This window comes from Budorcas taxicolor, chromosome 10, assembly GCF_023091745.1.
Source record: "Budorcas taxicolor isolate Tak-1 chromosome 10, Takin1.1, whole genome shotgun sequence".
Taxonomy (NCBI): domain Eukaryota; kingdom Metazoa; phylum Chordata; class Mammalia; order Artiodactyla; family Bovidae; genus Budorcas; species Budorcas taxicolor.
In genome coordinates, this window is record NC_068919.1 from 83,575,290 (window position 1) to 83,595,610 (window position 20,321).

At 38.2% G+C, this 20,321-nt stretch overlaps 1 protein-coding gene across 1 annotated transcript in view; it reads left to right on the forward strand.

Moving 5' to 3' along the window:
• BBOF1 (basal body orientation factor 1) overlaps window positions 1–20,068 on the forward strand; it is a 29,213-nt gene extending 9,145 nt beyond the window's left edge. Inside the window, exons 4-11 of the mRNA XM_052647236.1 lie at window positions 1,093–1,236; window positions 7,671–7,751; window positions 8,473–8,543; window positions 9,633–9,777; window positions 10,819–11,312; window positions 13,461–13,562; window positions 19,589–19,663; window positions 19,825–20,068. Coding sequence (XP_052503196.1) covers window positions 1,093–1,236; window positions 7,671–7,751; window positions 8,473–8,543; window positions 9,633–9,777; window positions 10,819–11,312; window positions 13,461–13,562; window positions 19,589–19,663; window positions 19,825–20,068 — 1,356 coding nt within the window. The remainder of the gene's footprint in view (window positions 1–1,092; window positions 1,237–7,670; window positions 7,752–8,472; window positions 8,544–9,632; window positions 9,778–10,818; window positions 11,313–13,460; window positions 13,563–19,588; window positions 19,664–19,824) is intronic.
• The last annotated feature ends 253 nt before the right edge of the window (window positions 20,069–20,321 follow it).

Genomic DNA, 20,321 nt, shown 5'->3' on the forward strand with positions numbered 1-20,321 from the left:
TCCAGTATTCTTGCCTGGTAAATCCCATGGTCAGAGGAGCCTGGTGGGCTACCATGAGGTCACAAAAGAGCTGGACGTGACTGAGCAACTAAACAGCAGCAGCAATTATGTAAAATATTGATGTGTTTCCAAAGTAAAATCTATCAAACATGGTCTATTCTGAGAAATGTAACTTCTGTCCATGTCTCCACAATATACCAGAGTATATTGTCAAAATGGGTTTCTGTCAACATGATAGGTAAGAAATGATATTTTAGGGTATTTCAATTTGCATTTCTCTTATTCTGAGCTAGATTGAGCATTTTTTTCATGTGGTTAAGTGTCTTTTGCAGTTTGATAGCTCTTTTCATTTGTTAGTTGTGTTACTGGCCCTTTTCCTCCTCCATTTCCCTCCCCCCCTTTTTTTCCTCTTTACTCTCTCTTCTTCCCTTTCTCCTCATCTCTCTTTTTCCTTCTCCTCTGTCTTCCCGCTTCCTTCCTCTTTCTCTCACCTTCTTCTCTATTTATTTAAGAGATATTGGCCCTCTCCTTGTCTCTTTGCTTACTGATTTTAATTTAGGATCAGGGATGTTATTTAGCTCTCTTATAGATTAAAGATTTGTTTAGTCTTCTCATGAGGATTTCCCAGGTGGTGCTAGTGGTAAAGAACCCACCTGCCAATGGAGAAGACATAAGAGACATGGGTTTGATCCCTGGGTTGCAGAGAGCCCCTGGAGAAGGGCATGGCAACCTACTCCAGTATTCTTGCCTGGAGAATTCCATGGACAGAGGAGCCTGACCCATATAGTCCATAGGGTCACACAGAGTCAGCCACAACTGAAGCAAATGACCATGCATGCGATCTTCTCATACCTCTTTTTAATAACATCTACTTTTCTATACACAATCAGGTCATTTTAGAATTTTCTCCTTATTCAAGGCACTTGGTCTCTTTTAATAAAAATTAAAACTTTATGTGAAGGTAAAAAGGGAGATTTTTCTTCAAAGAAGAAAGACAAATGGCTTAAGGCTTCAAATGGAACAGGACTTTGTGTGACCTCTGTTCTTTTTCCTAAGTCATTTACTTTTTTTGTTGTTTTGTTGTCAATACAGGAACAAAAATTTACTATGCAAGTAAATGAGCTGGAGGGACAGTTCCATCAGAAGGCCAAAGAAATTGGCATGATTCAGACAGAGCTCAAAACAATAAAACAATTCCAGAAGAGAAAAATCCAAGTGGAGAAAGAATTAGATGATGTAAGTTTCTTTCATTCTTTCTTTCTTTAAAAAAAGACATTAGAATTAACTATTTATGTCTGCAAAGGCCTTCATAGACATTGACTCCTGTGAGATGGTAAAGGATTCCCTTTGACATTGTAGAGATTATCTGAGAAAAACAGGGAAGATATATCAGTGTAGGACTGAATGCAGAAAGTCTTAACAGACTTTTGTTTTTTTAAGCATTGATTTCTTTGTGAATTCACCAGATCTTAGGCAACACACCCTCTTGCATTTATCACCAGTTAAACCTTTGGAACTACTATGGCTGTAGAAAACAATAGTGGCAAAGTAGCAAAGTCCTAAAAGAAAATATATATAGACTGATGAAAGATAACTTCAGAAAATTTTAAGACACACTGGGTAGGGGTGGATGGAGTGAGGAAACCTGAGTACTTTCAGAAATGTGCTGACAGTACTGACAGAAATGTCAGTACTTTCTCTGACATTGCATACTCTTTCTGTCCCCTCAGTTCAGAATATAGTTTTATTACTTTAATGACAGTGCAATAAATGGCATAGATGAGGGCTGGACGCAAGCAGCTGAAATCAGCTTTGAGGTTTGGGCAAGTTACCTTCTCTATACCTAGGTTTCCTCATCTGTAAAAATTGGGGGTGGTAAGAGTTACTGGCTCATAGCGTTGTTGTAAGGATTAAATGAGTTCATATATGTAAAGTGAAGTCGGTCAGGCTTGTCTGACTCCTTGCAACCCTATGGACTGTAGCCTGCCAGATTCCTCCATCCATGGGATTTTCCAGGCAGGACTACTGGAGTGGGTTGCATTTCCTTCTCCAGAGGATCTTCCCGACCCATGGATCAAACCTGTGTCTCCTGCACTGCAGGCAGACTCTTTACTGTCTGAGCCACCAGTGCTTAAAATAGTGTATGTCACATGGAATTAACAGCTCTTTGCAAAAAAAAAAAAAATTCTTATTTGTAACATTTACTGATTTCCTTGGTATAAAAACTTATACTATGGCCAATTTCAACAAAGCCACAATGCGGGCAAAAAAAAAAAAAAAAAAAAGAAACTGAACTCAGAGTGGTTACTTGTGCTGGAGGGGAGGGGAAGGAGAAATGGGGAGATGTTGGTCAAAGGGTACAAACTTTCAGTTATAAGATTGACAAGTTTTTAGGAATCTAAAGTATAATATATTGACCCTAATAATACTGTATTATATACTTGAAACTTGCTAAGAGAGTAGATCTTAAGAGTTCTTACCACAAAAAAAGTAATGGTAGTTTTGTGACATGATGGAGGTGTTAGCTAATGCTATGGTAGTATTCATTTTGCAGTATAGTGTATCAAATTAGCAGATTGCACAGCTTAAATGTACATACTGTTAATATGTCAATTATATTTAAATTAAGCTAGAAAAAAGAAAAAAATAAAAAGATTAGCAAAAAAGTGATTTTTTTCTGTGTTTCCATGTCTGCCTGCAATGCGGGAGACCTGGGTTTGAACCCTGGGCTCGGAAGATCCCCTGGAGAAAGACATGGCAACCCACTCCAGTATTCTTGCCTGGAGAATCCCCATGGACAGAGGAGCCTGGCCGGCTATAGTCCATGGGGTCGAAAAGCATCGGACATGACTGAGCGAATAAGCACAGCACATAGTATTTTGTATTTCTTTTATACCACTTAGTCCAATCTATCTTGATATTATATTTATCATTTGTCTTATCTCCCCTGCTAGATGGTAAATTTTTTGAGGCATGAATAGTATTGTACTTTGTATTTATTGAAGTACAAGATACAGAGTAATGCTCAATAAATCTGTGTTAAATACCAAGTGGGTCTTTCATTTAAAATGTAATTGAAGGAATATCAAGTTTTCTACTAACTAGATGGGAAGAATCCTTTCATAGTGTATATGTATATCAAATCATTGTGCTGTATACTTGAAATAGCATACATTTGTCAACAATGGGTTAGGAAGATCCCCTGGAGAAGAGAAAGGCTACCCACTCCAGTATTCTGGCCTGGAGAATTTCATGGACTATATAGTCCACGGGGTCGCAAAGTGTCAGACACGACTGAGCGACTTTCACTCACTCACTCCTCGATAAAGCTGCAAAGATTTCTAGAAAGAATATCTAGTTTTGTTTTATATGAAAATATAAAACTGAACGAAGTTAAGTTCCTTAACTTTTCAGGAACTCTCAAAATAGCCATCCTGAGGTGTAGGTATACATTCTGAATCAAAGTGAATGAAGAACTAGTTGTTCATGTTTGATTGGGCCTTGGTGTGAATTTTTTTTTAAAGAACAATGTTGCCACCTAGTGGAGAAATGGATTTTGGACCTTTTGAGAGAGGGTGGGCCAGGAAAACTTAAAATTCAAAAATAAAAGATCCTTGCTAATGTGAATCATAGGGTGGTTCTGTGGAATCCCAAATATGGAAGAATTAAGGCAGGTGTGGGCCTCACGACTCAAGGGAGGAAAATTATACTGTGCATATAGAATTCAATATACAAATTTAAAAGAGGCTAATTAACTTTAGATTGCTAAATGTATTCAAAGCATAAATTTAAAGAAAAAGTAATTTCCATCTACCTGATTAACAAAAGGAGCATTAACCTTATTTCTTCACTTACATATTGTGGACATTTTTCAATGCTATTATGTATTTTTCTATAAAACCTTTTGACTGGATGCATGGATTTCCATTGGCTAGATATACCATGATTTATTAATTGGTTCCTTGTTGGACATTTGGATTGCTTTTCTAATTTTTCACTATTATAAACCAAGGAACATCTGAATAACAAAGTATTTTTCTATATTTTTAATTGGTTTTTAGGATAACTTCTTGGAAGTTACAGTGAGATTTATAGATTAAATTACAACATGAACTTTAAGGTTTTTAATATGCATTGCCTAATCATCTTTCAAAAGATTTCTTTATTAATTTACAGATTTGGGGGGAGTCCAATGGCAAATGAAAGGTTTACTGAACCCTACCCTACTTAGACAGTAGACTTCTCCACACATTTATATATTGACAGTAATTCTGAAAGTCTTTCACAGTATGAGGCCTTTTATAAATGTATAAAAAATACAAGAAGAAAGGAGAATATCTGAAAGATCATATGATATGGATCAAATGGAGATTTAATACTGTTACGACAGAGATCACAGTAAGGAAAATTGTTAAGTATAAGGAAGGACAATATTAGAAACAATAATAATGATTCTGTGAAAATCCACAAGACCTCCTAGAACTAACACCAAAAAAAGATGTCCTTTCATCCTAGGGAACTGGAATGCAAAAGTAGGAAGTCAAGAGATTCCCAGAGTAACAGGCAAGTTTGGCCTTGGAGTACAAAGTGAAGTAGGGCAAAGTCTAACAGAGTTTTGCCAAGAGAACACACTGGTAATAGCAAACACCCTCTTCCAACAACACAAGAGATGACTCTACACATGGACATCACCAGATGGTTAATACTGAAATCTGATTGATTACATTCTTTGTAGCCGAAGATGGAGAAGCTCTGTACAGTCAGGAAAAATAAGACCTGGAGCTGACTGTGGCTCAGATCATCAGCTCTTTAATGTAAAATTCAGACTCAAATTGAAAAAAGTGGGAAAACTACTAGGCCATTCAGGTATGACCTAAATCAAATCCCTTATGATTATACAGGTGATGAATAGATCTGATAGGGACCAGATCTGATAGACACAGAGTGCCTGAAGAACTATGGACAGAAGTTTATAACATTGTACAGGAGGTGGTGACGAAAACCATCCCCAAGAAAAAGAAATGCAAGGTAAGGTGTTTGTCTGAGGAGGCCTTACAAATAGCTGAGATAAGAGAAGTGAAAGACAAAGGAGAAAGGGAAAAATATACCCAACTGAATGCAGAGTTCCAGAGAATAGCAAGGAGAGATTTTTTAAAAAAAAGCTGTCTTAAGTGAACAATGCAAAGAAATAGAGGAAAACAATAGAATGGAAAGACTAGAGGGTCTAAGAAAATTGGAGCTATCAAGGGAACATTTTATTCAAAGATAGGCAGTAAAAGACAAAAAAAAGTAAAGGACAAAAACAGCAAGGACCTAACAGAAGCAGAAGAGATTAAGAAGAGGCGGCAAGAATACACAGAAGAACTATACAAAAAAGCTCTTAATGACCCAGATAACCACTATGGTATGGTCACTGACCTAGAACCAAACATCCTGGAGTGTGAAGTCAAGTGGGCCTTAAGAAGCATCACTACTAACAAAGCTAGTGGAGGTGATGAAATTCCAGCTGAGTTACTGTCACCCTGCTTATTTAACTTATATGCAGAGTATTTCATATGAAATGCTGGGCTGGATGACTCATAAGCTGGAATCAAGATTTCTGGGAGAAATATCAATAACCTCAGATATGCAGATGATACCACTTTAATAGCAGAAAGTGAGGAGGAACTAAAGAGCCTCTTGATGAAGGCGAAAGAGGAGAATAAAAAAGCTGGCTTAAAACTCTACATTCAAAAAACGAAGATCATGGTACCTGGTCCCATCACTTCATGGCAAATAGATGGGGAAAAAGTGGAAACAGTGTCAGATTTCATTTTCTTGGGCTCCACAATCACTGTGGACTGTGACTGCAGCCACAAAATTAAAAGACGCTTGTTCCTTGGAAGAAAAGCTGTGACAAACATAGACAATATATTAAAAAGCAGAGATGTCACTTTGCTGACAAAGGTCTGTCTAGTCAAAGCTATGGTTTTTCCAGTAGTTGTGTACAGATGTGAGAGTTGGACCATAAAGAAGGCTGAGTGCAGAAGAACTGATGCTTTCAAACTGTGGTACTGGAGAAAACTTCAGAGTCCCTTGGTCAGCAAGGAGATCAAACCAGTCAATCCTAAAAGAAATCAACCCTGAATATTCATTGGAAGGACTGATGCTGAAGCTTAAGCTCCAATACTTTGGTCACTTGATGCAAAGAGCCTACTCATTGGAAGAGACTCAGATGCTGGGAAAGATTGAGGGCAAGAGCAGAAGGGGGCGACAGAGGATAAGATGGATATGGATGGTATCACTGTCTCAATGGACATGAGTTTGAGCAAGCTATGGGAGATGGTGAAGGACAGTGAAGCTGCAGTTCGTGGGGTCGCAAAGAGTCAGACACAACTTAGTGATGAACAACAACAACAACAATAACCTCTGTATTAAATGGTTATTACTATTCTGAGTTTTTATGTATATTACTTGTTATTTAATCCTTGCCACGTCTCTATAAGATAGCTTCTATTATTATCTTTTTTCTACCCTGGAGACCTGAGACTTAGAGAAGATAATGATTTGCCAAAACAGCTGGTGAGAGAGGTAACAGTTGAACCTTGGGTCTGTCTGATGGAAAGTCCTTCTCTATTGCCCTTTTTTTGTGGCATGAATGTTAGATTGAGCATACCTATTTCATCTGATTGGTTCTTACCAGTAAATATAGCCTTCAGAATCAGAGTTATTTAGCTCAATTTTTTTTCTTTTGCCTAGAAGAATTTTATGTTCTTTTTAGTCTATGTAGTTTTAGAGGATAGAAGGATCTATCTATGAGAATCATAGGGAGATACTTTTTAGATTTATACTAGGAAGAATTTTCTTAAAATGAGAACTCTTAAAGGGCAGCCTAGGAAATTCATATGATTTGAATTATTGGTACTTCTGTCTCTAGATATTTTTCTCATAGGAAAGATTCCTGTTAAGTGGGAGATTTGTATAGTCTGACTCCTAAGATTCCTTCCAGCTCTGAAAATTGTGATTCTGTGAGTTCATGTGTTTAAAATGAAGATATTTGGTGGGGATGAGTATTATAATAACTTATTTGAATGTTCTGAGAACTGTTATTCATGAAAAGCTTTTTAGAAACTCAGTACTAATCTTGTAAGTGAAAGTATAAGTTGCTCAGTCGTGTCCAATTCTTTGCAACCCCATGGACTATACAGTCCATGGAATTCTCCAGGCCAGAATACTGGAGTGGGTATAGCCTTTCCTTTCTCCAGGGAATCTTCCCAATCTATAGACATTTATGAGAAATATGGTACTCGGAGGGAGGGCATGAGGTTTTTCTGTGTGTTCAAGATTAAGAGGTAAATGTGTGACAGAGAATGTTTCTTGACTGAGAATGTTCCAGGGATATGCCCCAATCTGGGGCTTCCCAGGTGGCTCAGTGGTAAAGAAGATACCTGCCAATGCAGGAAATGCAGGAGACATGGGTTCAGTCCCTGGGTTGGGAAGATCCCCTGGAGAAGGAAATGGCAACCCACTCCAGTATTCTGGCCCGGAGAACCCTGTGGACAGTAGAGTCTGGTGGGCTACAGTCCATGGGGTTGCATAGTCAGACGCGACTGAGCAGCAGCCACAGCATACCCCAGTCCACCCCATTTCCTATTGACCATTCTGTGTTTTTTTGGTTATTTTAATTTTAGCTAAAGGAGGATTTAAGGAACACAGAGCGGAAACATCAGGAGACTCTTAGAAGACTGGAAGGCAAGTTTTTTGAAGAAAAGGTACAACATATTTGCATTAATTAGTAAATATTGTGTGTACTAGAACAACATAAGTGTATTTGTATGTATTCTGAGACATAACTTTTCATTTGGGCATTTTATTATAAGAAGATTATCTACCCCAGATTATCTCACCCTTAGTTAGACATTCTTGAAATCTTCAAGAGGGATTGTCATCTGAGCAAGGCTTCAGGACACATTCCCCCCAACCCCAGCTTGGTGTCCCCTGGTGGAACTAAAGCTGCAGGTACCACTTTCTGTAGGAGAGGTGGGCTTGGAGAGGTTCCTGTGGCACATGTGAAGGCCTTCCCTTAGTCAAATTAACTAAGGATATTAATAAAAGGGGCTCAAAAGTATTCTTTAGCATTGCAAGTTTCCACATTTCTCTGTGCATCTAAAATTAATTCTCCAAATTATGAGAAGTACTTTGGAACACTTCTCTCCTACAGAATCTTCTCAGAGTCCCCATGGTTTTACTTTAATTCTTTTAATTTTTCTTTAATTTTTCATCCTTAGGAAAGAATTAAATAGATTTTTTCATAAATTGCTGGGCATGTAGGGAAGTGAAGGTGAGGCAAATAAGTACTCATGTCAGGTTTATATAAAAGGATTTGCTTTAAAAAGTGGCTCTCAGTTTCTAGTTTGTGTACTGAATAACCTGGGAGTGGGATAGAAGCAGAATCTAGATATAACTGTATTAAAAGAGCCTATTTTCTTTTAGCATAGACTAGAAAAAGAGGCCGAAAAGAAGATAATAATGCTGGCAGACAGAGCCCACCATGAAGCTGTTGTGTAAGAGACCACTGCCTCCTTTTTCTTTCCAGTAGCCTCTCTCAGCTCTTTGCTAGCCTTTTTTGCTCTTATCATGTTTTCTACCCTCTTCTCTCCAGGTTTGCTTCCTTCACATTTTCTAGTTTACTTTTCTTCTCTCTGTGTCTCCACTTCTTTTCCTCACATCCTCTTTGTAGCAGCAGAGTGTGGAGGGGAGAACTTGGGCTTTGAAGTTACACTTTAGTTCTCAACATGTATGCTGACTGTAGGAAGATTTCTTAAATTTTTTGAAATTTAATTTCTTCATCTAAAAATGGTATTAATAATGCCAACTGTGCGTGGTTATCATGAGGTATATTAGTGGAAGTAACTGCATTGTGTTAATGCATAAACTAGGTCTCGATGTGTTAATGTGTTTAGTCACTCAGTTATGTCTGACTCTTTACATGAACTATAGCCAGCCAGGCTCCTCTGTCCAAGGAATTTTCCAGGCACGACTACTCGAATGGGTTGCCATTTCCTACTCCAGGGGATCTTCCTGACCCAGGGATCAAACCTGAGTCTCTTGCGTCTCCTGCATTGGCAGGCAGATTTTTTGCCACTGTGCCACCTGGTAAGCCACCAGGTCTCAGTGGTTTATTTCTAATCTAATGTGGGTCTGACAGCTGTACTCCAGGGGTGGTTCAGGAACCTGGGCTGCTTCCATTTTGTTCTTTATGTCCAGTCACATGGACAACGAGAGAGTATGGGAAACACATACCTGCCCTTAACTCCCCTGGACTGGAAGTAACATATCACTCTTCACTTTTCCATTGGTGAGAACTTAGTTTTTAAGATCCCCACCCAAGTATAGAGTACCCACCATAAGCTAAATAAGTGTTGGTCATTATTATTTATTATTATTATTTTTTGTTGCCCACGTGCCTTACAGGATCTTAGTTCCCTGACCAGGGAGTGAACCTGGGCCATGGCAGTGAAAGCTCTGAATTCTAATCACTGAACTGCTAGGAAATTCCCAATGATCATTACTATTAATGTTAGAGGATAAAGCAGTCACTGATCTACTTTGGTAATATTTAAAACTTAGGTCTGTGTTTTGGGGTCTTTTAGGCAATTGAACAACGCTGGAAGAAGTGTTTTTAAAGAGAATATTTATCTCCAGAAAGCTCTCACATACCATCTGAAGGAAGCTGATGCTCTACAAAAAAACTCCCAGAAGTTGCAAGAGACTCAGACTTTCCTTTCACAGCAAAAGGTTCCCATTCTCATTTAAACTTTATTGTTTGTTTTAAAGACTGGGTTGGTGAACAGTAAGAACTGAGTATAGTAATAGGACAATAGGGCCATTTTTCTTCTGTCTGGTTGATGTGTTTTTCTTACCTGAAAAGTTAATTACTGAATAATTTATAAGAAACTTTAGATTTGGCTTTATAAAGAATATCTCTGAAACATAAATGTAACTCCTGTGCTCTAATACATTTGTATTCATTTTATGTTGCTTAGAGTTGGTCCCTGAATCACTTAGGAATAGGTTCTTAGCTGTGACTACAGTGGTTTCCCCATGTAAGGGTATATTCTCTCCCTAAAGGAAGTCTGGAGGTAAGCAGTCCAGAGCTGGAATGCCACAAAGTTAGCAGACACTTGGGTTCCTTAACTTTGTTCTGCAGCACATGGCTTATCTCCAGAGTCACTCCATGGCCCCCAGCAGCTGCTGGAGCTCTCACAACAAGGAGGGAGAAGAACAAGAAGGAAGACAGTATGCTCCTCCCTTCAGAGGTTTTCCTGAAAGTCCTATACACATTTCTACTTGCAGCTGTTTCATCAGAGCTTATTCACATGGCTTTGCTGAACTACTAGGGAAACTGGAAGTTTTCATCTGGGCTTAGTGCTTTTCTGAATAAAACTAGGGCTTTATTATGAAGTATAAAATGGAAAATGGACACTGGGACAGGCAACTAGCAGATTGCCACAGTTGGCACTATGTAGTTGTTAAATTACTATAGTAATTTTACTGTATAGTCTTATTGGGATATTCTTTTGATAATATAAAATACTGAAGCTTTCATAATTTTAGAAGAAGGAAAATGCCTTGATTAGTAAAATTTGTGGTCTTTGTTAAGTCCAGAAAACGACTCTTGATGTTTCTTACTCTTTATGCACAGAAGAGCAAAAATATCACCATTGCAACCTGGCCTCAAACTCAAACCTCTGAAAGTAATGGAAATTAGTGAGTAAATTTTATGTTCTGAAATTAGTTAAAAAAAAAACTCACACCTCCCTCATCTTTCTGTTTTAGGAGATCAATGATCTGTTGGTTAAAGAAAAGATAATGCAACTTACCCAGCAGAAATTACAAATCCAAACTCTTCAGAAGAAGGTAGTAAGCCTGGAGAATGCTCTGGTTTGCATGACCAAAGAGTTTGAGACCGAAGTTTTAAAACTGCAGCAACAGGCAATGGTAGAGAACCAAGCAGGTCAGGTTGAAATTTTCAAGCTGCAGCAGCTTCTTCAGATGAAGGACAAGGAAATGAATCGAATAAAGAAGCTGGCCAAGAACATACTAGATGAGAGAACAGAAGTGGAAAGATTCTTTTTAGATGCTCTACACCAAGTAAAGAAACAGATCCTATTTAGCAGAAAGCATTATAAACAGGTAGCACAAACTGCTTTCAATCTTAAAATGAGAGAGGCATGTGCAGGAAGAATGGAATATCCCAAAATCCGAACGTTTGATGGCAGAGAACACAGCACCAATAGCGTGAATCAGGATCTTATGGAGGCTGATAAATGGTACTAATGATGCTTTAATATTTTGTCTTTTGTACTGCCTTTTTTTTTTTTTTTGCCCTTTAGAGAAATAAAAATCCTGACAAGTTCAGTTTTACAGTATCTAAGTATTAAATAGATTACTCAGTACGTTACTTGAGAAGAGAAACTGTCTTTCTCATCTTTGTAACCCCTATGCTTAGCATAATGCGTGGGGTCTTCTTAGTAGATTGTCTCCCTGTTTTGTATGACAGAGACTTGTCAGAGGGATTGTTTGTTCCATTTTGAATGTCATTGTAATATCTTTTAACATGTTCCTTTCTTCCGTTTCCTGTAAATTTGTTTCAAAGGTTTGATTAGATTCAGGTCAAACATTTTTGATAAACATACTTTCACAAATATTTTGTAATATTCCCCTTACTATTCTGAGATGAAATTTGTAGGTAATAATATCTAACCAAACCTCTAATTTAAAAAATCAACATAATTCTTTGTTGTACAGAACTGTCCTGGGATTGGAGGACACCCAGTAGTGCCCCTTCCACCACTGTCGTAACCGAAAGTCCCTACACGTGTCTAAAGTACACTGAAGAGATCTGCTACCCCCATGATGAACGCAGTAGAATGACTGAGACAGTTGCAGACTGTATACCCCTGGAAAAGGAAATGGCAACCCATTCTAGTATTCTTGCCTGGAGAATTCCATGGACAGAGGAGCTTGGTGGGCCACAAAGAGTTGGACATGACTGAGTGGCTAACACGCACAGGCTATATACAATAATTAATTGTTTCCTGTTAGCATTAATATGTTTGAATACTTTCACCCTATAAACCATGGATTATAGTACATTTTAAATATTACTCTGAAAAATTGTTTTATATCCTTATGCAATTAGATTCTTCAAGGGCCTTAAGAAATCTTAAAAAATCCCTACTACCATGCACTTAACATCTTATTAAGAGGGGCTTCCAAATGTATTTTCTGTTTTAAATTATTTTTTAATGGGCTAATATGAAAGTTCTTTTAAATTATATAGCTGTCAGGAAGGTCGGACATGGCCAGCAACTCTTCTTCAAAAATGTCCATACTATAATTTTTTTATCTTCTTCCCATATTCGGAAGTCTATTAATAACACTATTACTATTACACTATTATAATAATAGATTTATTATAATAACTACTACCAGAGGTTTACTATACTTTTTTCTATTTTTTATTTAATAAATCAAGCAAGTTGAATCCCCACTGTATATAAGGCAATTTCTTTTCATTTTTAAATCTACTGTATATTAAGTGGTATATAGGTTTTGAGAGGAAGGTACATAAAATGGCTCTCTACATTATTATTGCAGAAACTAGACTCTTCTTATTCTGCCTTCTGAGCAATTAATCACCTTAACCCTAGTGTTCTATTGCACCTACCAGGAAAGCAGAAATTGTAGTTAAAATGTTACAGTATCTGCTGAAGAGGCAGATTGGGAAGGACAAAGTATATGGTGATCACAAGGCAAAATCTAAACTAACCCAACTGACATATATGCAAATGTTTCTTACATTCTACATCTATACTCTATCTACATGTTAGCCAACTTTTATAAATAGCAAGTAGACTATAAATCCTTTAGAAAAGTTATGGTATAGATAAATACTTGCCTGGAAAGCTTAGCTATAACCTTATTTGAAGGTAAGAAATAGACTAGATAAGTTACATGTTATTTTATATATTTACCTCTCATCACTCTATTTTCATATAGCAAAATATCTAATACTAAAGACATGCTAAAAGGAATTTATCAGTAATTGCACCAAACAACTATTTTTTCTTACTTCTTTTGTCTTTGTGTTATCTGGATACATAATTTTGCCTCACAACTTTCTATTCTGCTTATTTGCTTAACGTTTGGGCACAGATTTTTTTTTCATGTTGTTACAGTTTTTATTTCATTTTAATGACTATATAAAACTTCAAACTGGCTAGCATATTGATATGCTTTTCAACTATGGTTTTGTAATAGACATAGTTTGCTTTGTAGTCATTACATTTGGAAACATCGTAATATTCAGTTATGATTTGGAAATGTTTTTTCATGTTTACATATTTTATATTTTTTAAAAAGAGATGCTTACATTGATCATACTTTTTTCCATTTTTTTCTTTGAAATTCTTTAGGACAGATATTGAAGGAAATGTGGATATTGGAGATTTGACCTGGGAGCAGAAGGAGAAAGTCTTGAGATTGCTCTTTGCAAAAATGAATGGCTTTGTTCCCAGGTAACTCCCTATTTCAGTAGTGAAATACTAGTTTTCTATCAAACCTAGAAACCATATAGAAACAGTGAATATATTCTTCATTAGAATTAAGAGAATGGGAAACAAGCAGAAAATAAAACAAGGTCATATTGCATAGCTACTGCAACTCCCAGAGATAAAGAATGGGAGATGTGTGAGCACCAAAACAAAAGAGGAATTAGAATTAAAGGGGAGAGAAAAATTGATTAATCTTAGGTGTTTAAGCTAATGCTTCCTAAGAAGGTATAACATTGCTCAGCTGAATAAGTGGTAACTAAAGAGAAGCATAGCAATTGTTAAGATTCTGTTGGTCTGCAAAGATAAGTAAATGATTACAAAGCTGAATATTAACCATGGGACTCTTTAATACCAAAAAAAAAAAAAAAAGACCTAGAAAGGAAAACAGAAAACCACAGTTACTCCAAATAATTATTTTTAATGATTAGTTTTACTCTCTTTCTTCACATGTTTTATCAGTGACTGTAACCCTGGTAATGAACTATAAAGTGACTAAAATCAACCACTTATCAACTGATTGTTAAATGCTTGGCACCATGGTACTGTAGGGATTCAAAAGAATTAAAGGACATTGCCTTTGATTTCAAGAGCTTACAGTTTGATTTTCCAAACAAAGCCAAGCATAAAAAGGAAAATTAGGCGGCACAATAAAGTGTAATTGAAGTGCAGACAATTTGTCAGTGGGCTGGAGTAGTCAGGGAAGACTGAGAGGGCAACTTTGTGGGTGCCTTATAGGATAGTGGTAAAGAGTGAGAAGGGTAGAGAGAGTGAGAACAGCACATCAGGCTAGGACTTAGTAGACACCATGAGAAAAAGCCCAGAGGGAGAACTGGGTGGAGGGTATTTCAGTTCAGTTCAGTAGCTCAGTCTAATTGTTTGTGATCCCATGGACTGCAGCATGCCAGGCCTCCCTGTCCATTACCAACTCCCAGAGTTTACTCAAACTCATGTCCATTGAGTTGGTGATGAGATCCAACCATCTCATCCTCTGTCATCTCGTTCTCCTCCTGTGTTCAATCTTTCCCAGCATCAGGGTCTTTTCCAATGAGTCAGTTCTTCACATCATGTGGCCAAACTATTGGAGCTTCAGCTTTAGCATCAGTCCTTCCAATGAATATTCAGGGCTGATTTCCTTTAGGATTGACTGGTTTGATCCCCTTGCAGTCCAAGGGACTCTCAAGAGTCTTCTCCAACAACACAGTTCAAAAGCATCAATTCTTCAGTGCTCAGCTTTCTTTATGGTCCAACTGTCACATCCATACATGACTACTGGAAAAACCATAGCCTTGACTATATGGACCTTTGTCCGGAGGATATTTAGGCAACACTAAGGAGAAACTTCCTGGCTTGAGGAAATTTGGTGATGATAGAGAGTAATTCAGTTCAGTTCAGTCACTCAGTTGTGTCCGACTCTTTGCAATCCCATGGACCACAGCATGCCAGGCCTTCCTGTCCATCACCAACTACTGGAGTTTACTCAAACTCATGTCCAATGAGTCAGTGATGCCATCCAACCATCTCATCCTCTGTCATCCCCTTCTCCTCCTGCCTTCAAACTTTCTCAGCATCAAGGTCTTTTCAAATGAGTCAGCTCTTCACATCAGGTGGCCAAATTATTGGAGTTTCAGCTTCAACGTCAATCCTTCCAGGGGACACTCAGGACTGATCTCCTTTAGGATGGACTGGTTGGATCTCCTTGCAGTCCAAGGGACTCTCAAGAGTCTTTTCCAACACCACAGTTCAAAAGCATAAATTCTTCGGCATTCAGCTTTCTTTATAGTCCACCTCTCACATCCATACATGACTACTGAAAAACCATAGCCTTGACTAGACGGACCTTTGTTGGCAAAGTAATGTCTCTGCTTTTGAATATGCTGTCTAGGTCGGTCATAACTTTCCTTCCAAGGAGTAAGCGTCTTAATTTCATGGCTGCAGTCACCATCTGCAGTGATTTTGGAGCCCAAAAAAGTAAAATCAGCCACTGTTTCCCCATCTATTTCCCATGAAGTGATGGGACAGGATGCCATGATCTTAGTTTTCTGAATGTTGAGCTTTAAGCCAACTTTTTCCACTCTCCTCTTTCACTTTCATCAAGAGGCTCTTTAGTTCTTCTTCACTTTCTGCCATAAGGGTGGTGTCACCTGCATATCTGAGGTTATTAATATTTCTCCTGGCAATCTTGATTCCAGCTTGTGCTTCCTCTAGCCCAGCATTTCTCATGATGTACTCTGCATATAAGTTAAATAAGCAGGGTGACAATATACAGCCTTGATGTACTCCTTTTCCTATTTGGAATCAGTCTGTTGTTCCATGTCCAGTTCTAACTGTTGCTTCCTGACTTGCATACAGACTTCTCAAGAGGCAGGTCAGGGGATCTGGTATTCCCATCTCTTTCAGAATTTTCCACAGTTTATTGTGATCCGCACAGTCAAAGGCTTTGGCATAGTCAATAAAGCAGAAATAGATGTTTTTCTGGAACTCTCTTGCTTTTTCCATGATCCAGCAAATGTTGGCAATTTGATCTCTGGTTCCTCTGCCTTTCCGAAAACCAGCTTGAACATCAGGAAGTTCATGGTTCGCGTATTGCTGAAGCCTGGCTTGAAGAATTTTGAGCATTACTTTTCTAGCGGGTGAGATGAGTGCAATTGTGCAGTAGTTTGAGCATTCTTTTGCATTGCCTTTCTTTGGGATTGGAATGAAAATTGACCTTTTCCAGTCCTGTGGCCATTGCTGAGTTTTCCAAATTTGCTGACATATTGAGTGCAGCACTTTCCCAGCATCATCTTTTAGGATGTGAAATAGCTCAACTGGAATTCCATCACCTCCACTAGCTTTGTTCATAGTGATGCTTCCTAAGTCCCACCTGACTTCACATTCCAGGATGTCTGGCTCTAGATGAGTGATCACACCACCGTGATTATCTGGGTTGTGGAAGATCTTTTTTTGTATAGTTCTTCTGTGTATTCTTGCCACCTCTTCTTAATATCTTCTGCTTCTGTTAGGTCCATACCATTTCTGTCCTTATTGAGCCCATCTTTGCATGAAATTTTTCCTTGGTATCTCTAATTTTCTTGAAGAGATCGCTAGTCTTTCCCATCTTATTGTTTTCTTCTATTTCTTTGCACTGATCACTGAGGAAGGCTTTCTTATCTCTCCTTGCTATTCTTTGCAACTCTGCATTCAAATGGGTATAGCTTTCCTTTTTTCTTTTGCTTCTCTTCACAGCTATTTGTAAGAGTAATTAGTAATTAGAAATAAAGTTTAATCTGTGGGTTGAATTATGATGAGCCTTAAAAACCATGCAGAAAATTCTGAACTTTGTAATATAGATTCTGGAGTAATGCAGCGTAGTTTTCTTCTCTGCCTTGGAGGAATACAAAGAACAATAAGCCATACTCTTAGATTCTTCTATTGGAAGGGTTTGCATCATTGTTCTGAGCTGACCTTAACCTAGCACAGTGACCTGTATGACAGATTAAAGGACATACATAGAACTGGGACCAGCAGAAGCTGCTGCACAACTCTGGGCATGTGTGGTATTTAAGCAAGAGTGGAGGCAGTTGGAATAAAGAAAAGAAACAGACACACTAAGGAAGGAGAAGCAGGATGTAGTGATAAAGAATAAAAGGAATATAGAGAAGAAAGTAAATGTTTAAGATTTTTAGCTTAAGAGGGCTTCCTTGGTGGCTCAGCCAGGAAGATCCCACGTCTTGGAGCAAATAAACCTGTGCACCACAGCTATAGAGCCTGTGCTCTAGAGCCTGGAAGCTGCAACTGCTGAGTCCATGTGCCCCAACTACCAAAGCTGCTGTGCCCTAGAGCCCGTGTTCCACAATAAGAGAAGCCACTGCAATGAGAGGCCTGCATACTGCAACTACAGAGTAACCTCAACTTGCCACTAGAGAAAGCCCATACAGCACAGCAACGAAGACCAGCACAGCCTAAAGAAAAAAATTAATTAAAAAAAAAGATTTTTTGTTTAAGAAGTGAAGGTGGTATGAAAGGCCAATGAAAAATATGGAAAACCATACTTTCCATATGAAAAATATGGAAACATTTCCATAAACATTTATGGAGATATTTAAATTTTTATTTAATCCATCAATTCATTTACCATAATACATACTGAATGTCATCTATACTGGAGAAGGAAATGACAATCCACTCCAGTATTCATGCCTGGGAAATCCCACGGACAGGGGAGCTTGGCGGCTATGGTTCACGGGGTCAAAAAAGAGTCAGACACGACTGAGCGACTAAACGACAATTTATTGAGGATATAGTGTTAAGCAAATAAAGACATCATGCTTGATTTCAGGGAGTTATGATCTACACGGGAAGAAAAATATTGTTCAAGTCATCACACAAAGAAAAATACCACTCTGACATAGGTTCAAAGGAGTGGTATTTAATGGTAAGAGAGCCCAGATAGCGAAAGTGGAGTGACAAAGTTGGCTTAAAGCTCAACATTCAGAAAACGAAGATCATGGCATCCGGTCCTATCACTTCATGGCAAATAGATGGGGAAACAGTGGAAACAGTGTCAGACTTTATTTTTGGGGGCTCCAAAATCACTGCAGATGGTGACTGCAGCCATGAAATTAAAAGACGCTTACTCCTTGGAAGAAAAGTTATGACCAACCTAGATAGCATATTCAAAAGCAGAGACATTTCTTTGCCGACTAAGGTCCGTCTAGTCAAGGCTATGGTTTTTCCTGTGGTCATGTATGGATGTGAGAGTTGGACTCTGAAGAAGGCTGAGCGCCAAAGAATTGATGCGTTTGAACTGTGGTGTTGGAAAAGACTCTTGAGAGTCCCTTGGACTGCAAGGAGATCCAACCAGTCCATTCTGAAGATCAACCCTGGGATTTCTTTGGAAGGAATGATGCTAAAGCTGAAACTCCAATACTTTGGCCACCTCATGGGAAGAGTTGACTCATTGGAAAAGACTCTGATGCTGGGAGGGATTAGGGGCAGGAGGAGAAGGGGACAACCAAGGATGAGATGGCTGGATGACATCATGGACTCGATGGGCATGAGTCTGAGTGAACTCCGGGAGTTGGTGATGGACAGGGATACCTGGCGTGCTGCGATCCATGGGGTTGCAAAGAGTCGGACACCACTGAGCGATTGAACTGAACTGAACTGAACTGAGCCTAGATTAGGGGAGTCTGACCTAATTGAGATCAGGAAAAGTCTCTGAGGAAGTAAAAGCTTGAGCTGATCTCTAAAGGGAAACAGGAATAAAAGGGAGGTGGAAAAAGCATTCTAGACAGAAGAAATACACGTAGTATTTTCAGTGATGAACTGGAAATCAACATCATCCTAATTTGAAAGTGGGCTTCACAGGAGTTACAGTTTTAGTAGGTTGATTTGCAAGCAAATAAAGACACACCCCACTCCTAAAACTTGTCTTCAATTAGGTGCATATGAAAGCAGCATAACCCCATTCATAATCTGACTATATTAAACAATCCAAAAATAAAGCAGATTCATTCAGGGAGAAACAGAATACTCAGAGAGATAATCAATAGACAGAATGTGGGCCATCTCAGAAGGCGAGAGGGCCTATTTTCCTGTTCTTAAACTAGATTTCCCAAAGTATTAGGAAAAGTTTTCATACTGGGTCTATCTCCATTGGGTAACTTTCTTTTGTTTTGAGATTCTTTTTGTGGGAAGGGAATTTTTGGGGCTTGCTTTTGGTCAGTACTCTGGTTCAACCTTGCCCGTTACAATTAATATCTATTGTATGAATATCATGATTTATCTTCATAAATATTTCCATTTCTTAAAGTCAGTGTCTCAACTTTAGAAGAATGTAAGTTTTAATTAACTTGCCTAATATACTTGCCTCTATGTGTGTATAATAGCATTTTTGAAAATTAGAAACCCATCCAACTGAAACATTTCCCTTTAGCAGTTTTATAAGTGTAGTTGAAATACATGGCATGTGACGATGTTGCCTCATTGTTAACATATCCCCACTATAGGAAATACAGCCAGAGTTCTAGACCTCCAGTTCCAGACTATGTTGTTCCTGACGATGAAACAACAAAGGAGTTTGGGTAAGCTCTCTTGACAGTCAATGAATGTGAGCCTGATCACAGTGGTGGTTGTGCACATCTTAGACATACAAGACTTGAGTGAGAATAACAAAAGTCTGTTTTTTGAACCAAGTTCCATGTGTGTACAGTTGTTGACAAGTCTCACTTTGTCATTATTGTAGGGATGAAAGTAAGCTTCAAGATCAAACGTTCATCACCCAGCAAGTGCCAATCTTAAATTCTACTGGTGAACTGTTAATACGCAGTATTCAGAAAGGATCACAAGAGTCTGACACAGTAAGGAGCTGTAATCTAACCAACAATACGTGTAATTCTTCCTCTTCCTCATGTAGCTTCTTCAAAGTCACAGTTCTTTTCTCTACTAGCCAGTTCTCAGGGATCAGTGAAACAATAACATTAGTATGAGATTGTGGACTTTTTTTGGATTGTGGACATTTTAATAACAATGTCCATATTAAGGAAAGCATATATTTAATACAAATACATATTTGTGCTTTTAGTGTGGAAAACCTATAAATTGCCTTTTGAAATATATAGCCCAGCTAAAATATGTACTATCATTTATGTAAGAATAAACATAATGACCATGTACCTCTTGGGTTTGTGCAGAGCTGGGAAGCTGAGTCACTACAGGCTAGCAGATAAAGGCATTATAAGC